Here is a 2,500-nt window from a genome sequence, read left to right as displayed (position 1 = left end):
GGAGGAACACCAGAGTCTGTGGCCTGAACTTCAAACTGGAAAGTTTTTAACTCCTCATAGTTAAAAGACTGCAGACTGATTATATCTCCAGTCTTAGAGTTTACATTTACCATTGTCGAGATTGGCAAGGAGTTACTTTTACTCTCAACAATGGAATAGCTTACCTGTCCATTTTGATCAATATCTACATCCAGTGCAGATACTCGTTGCAGAGTAGCTCCCAGTGGACTGTTTTCTTTTAAATATACATTGAACACAGTGTCTGAAAACTTAGGGGGGTTGTCATTGACATCTGAAACATAAACATTAAAATCCTTCGTACTTGTGAGAGCTGGGATTCCATCGTCTTTAGCTGTGATAGTGATATTATATTGAGAATGACTCTCTCTGTCTAGCTGACCATCTACTACCAAGGAGTAGTAATTTTTATAATTCGTTTGTAACTTAAAGGGGCTTTCACTTTTAATATCACAGTGGACTATTCCGTTTTTACCCCCATCTCTGTCCACAACTGACACAAGTGCAATAGCAGTACCTATTTTTGCATCCTCTTTTACAGTGTTACTGAGGGTGGTTACAGATATTTCAGGGCTATTGTCATTTAAATCCACTACTTCTATTAATACTTTGCACTGTGCTGTCATTTGAGGAGAGCCTTTATCAGAAGCTTGCACGCGGATTTCAAAAGCCGGGTGCTCTTCAAAGTCAATCTTCCCCTTGACTGTCAATAATCCCGTGTACTCATCAATTTGAAATATATTGAGAACATGGTCTTGGTCCTTGCTGCTTAGTGAATATGAAATTTCCCCGTTTGGCCCTTCATCACTGTCCGTCGCCGTCACAGTTATCACTGATGTGCCTGGCGGCGTGTTTTCAGTGACACTTGTTTTATACAGTGGTTTGGTAAATATTGGGACGTTATCATTATTGTCTAAGATATTGATTATTAACTGTGAGGTTCCGGATTTCGGTGGTGTTCCGCCGTCTACAGCAGTCAGCGTGAGTCTTATTACTGGTTGTTTTTCTCGGTCTAAAGGTTTCTGGAGGACTAGTTCAGCAGATACGCTCTCTCCTTTATTCACTGCTAATGAAAAGTGTTCATTTGCACTTAACTTGTACATACTGATGCCATTTTTCCCCACATCGGCATCAAAGGCTGACAATACAAGAAATTTAGTCCCGGGTAATGTGATTTCTGCTATTTCAATACTTTGCGAGTCAGTACTGAAAGCTGGATAATTATCATTAACATCTAGAATATTTATTTCTAAGCGATATAGCTTGAGTGGGGCATTTATCACAGCCTCCACGCTCTGTGTGCATTTCGTGGCCTTTCCACAGAGCTCCTCTCTGTCTATCCTATCACTGACAAAGAGAACGCCCGTCTTTAGATTTACCTCGAAATATTTTCTCTTTGATCCGCTAACGATCTGAAACATGCGAGGCTCCAGCTCATGGACATCTAGGTTTAGATCCTTGGCTATGTTTCCTACAGAAGTCCCTCGATTCACCTCTTCTGATATCGAGTACGAGAGCTGCCCGGACACCGTTTCCGAATAAAAATCCAGCAGGACAAAAAACAAGTATATCACCGCAGGACTTTTGTTAATTGAAGCCATAATCCAAAAAGGGCATGAAACCGACTTTAAACGGGTCCCGTTTATGTCAAATATTGACAGGAAATGTTATCGATTTTCTTCTGTTTCATCCTCAGCGCAGATCATGCTCGAGCCTTTTCTCCGTGCTTCTGTGTTTCTTTGTGTCACAGCCCAACAAGACATCATTACGTTATCAATCTGGGAGGGGCCTCGGGACATGTCTCTGATTTATGGTCTACACCGCCCTCTTATGGCTCTATACACCAATTACAACAGAAACCAAGGGAAAATAAAATAAATATCATCAGTCCAGTTTTACAGAACCAGAAAGCATCTGGTTGATTTGTTAGGAAAATAAAACACTCTTTATATTGTTAGTGTGTAACACTGTCTTATTTATTTGTTTTAATTTTAGAATATATTTGTTTGTTTTTCGCTTGTTTCAGCCTTTAACTGAAATATACCACCCAAGGCGTGAAACCCATTGCGGTGTGTCAAAAACGGCGTATTCACAAAATGTCGCTATGTTTTAGGTATATGCTAAGGGTATATTGAAATAAATTGTAAGGACACAAGCAAAATCTGAGTTATTACAACATCGAGTGAAATGACTGTTAAAGAGCAACAAGGCAACGATGAACGAAAAAATAAACGCAAACAAGAAGGAAACGAACCCTAAAACAATATATATGAAACAATCTGAAAGGAAAATCAAATAAATATTCTCACATGCAGTGATTATATTAATTTTAAACAAAACCACCAAAAGCTCCTTATCCGCTTACTGGCTTCTCTTCTGCGGCATTTAAACAGCGAGTTTAAATGGAAAAGACTGGCTTAAAGCTGCGGACAGTTGTAAAGGGTAATCTTTGAAAGCAGGATAAATTAACCGCATGTAGACA

General features: G+C 39.4%; 1 protein-coding gene across 1 annotated transcript; it reads right to left on the bottom strand.

The window, feature by feature from the left end:
* Nucleotides 1–2: 2 nt before the first annotated feature.
* LOC102203854 (protocadherin alpha-3-like) lies at nucleotides 3–1,736 on the bottom strand (the record flags this gene model as incomplete). The annotated part of the gene is made up of 1 exon (XM_013910221.1): nucleotides 3–1,736. A coding segment is annotated over exon 1 (1,617 nt), but the record flags the coding sequence as incomplete, so codon positions are not given.
* Between the last annotated feature and the right edge of the window lie 764 nt (nucleotides 1,737–2,500).

The sequence above is a fragment of the Pundamilia nyererei genome, unplaced genomic scaffold (assembly GCF_000239375.1).
Source record: "Pundamilia nyererei isolate P.nyererei 1_Seehausen unplaced genomic scaffold, PunNye1.0 scaffold00001, whole genome shotgun sequence".
Classification (NCBI taxonomy): domain Eukaryota; kingdom Metazoa; phylum Chordata; class Actinopteri; order Cichliformes; family Cichlidae; genus Pundamilia; species Pundamilia nyererei.
The sequence above is the reverse complement of the archived record's forward strand: the minus strand, read 5'-3'. Positions and strand labels throughout refer to the sequence as shown.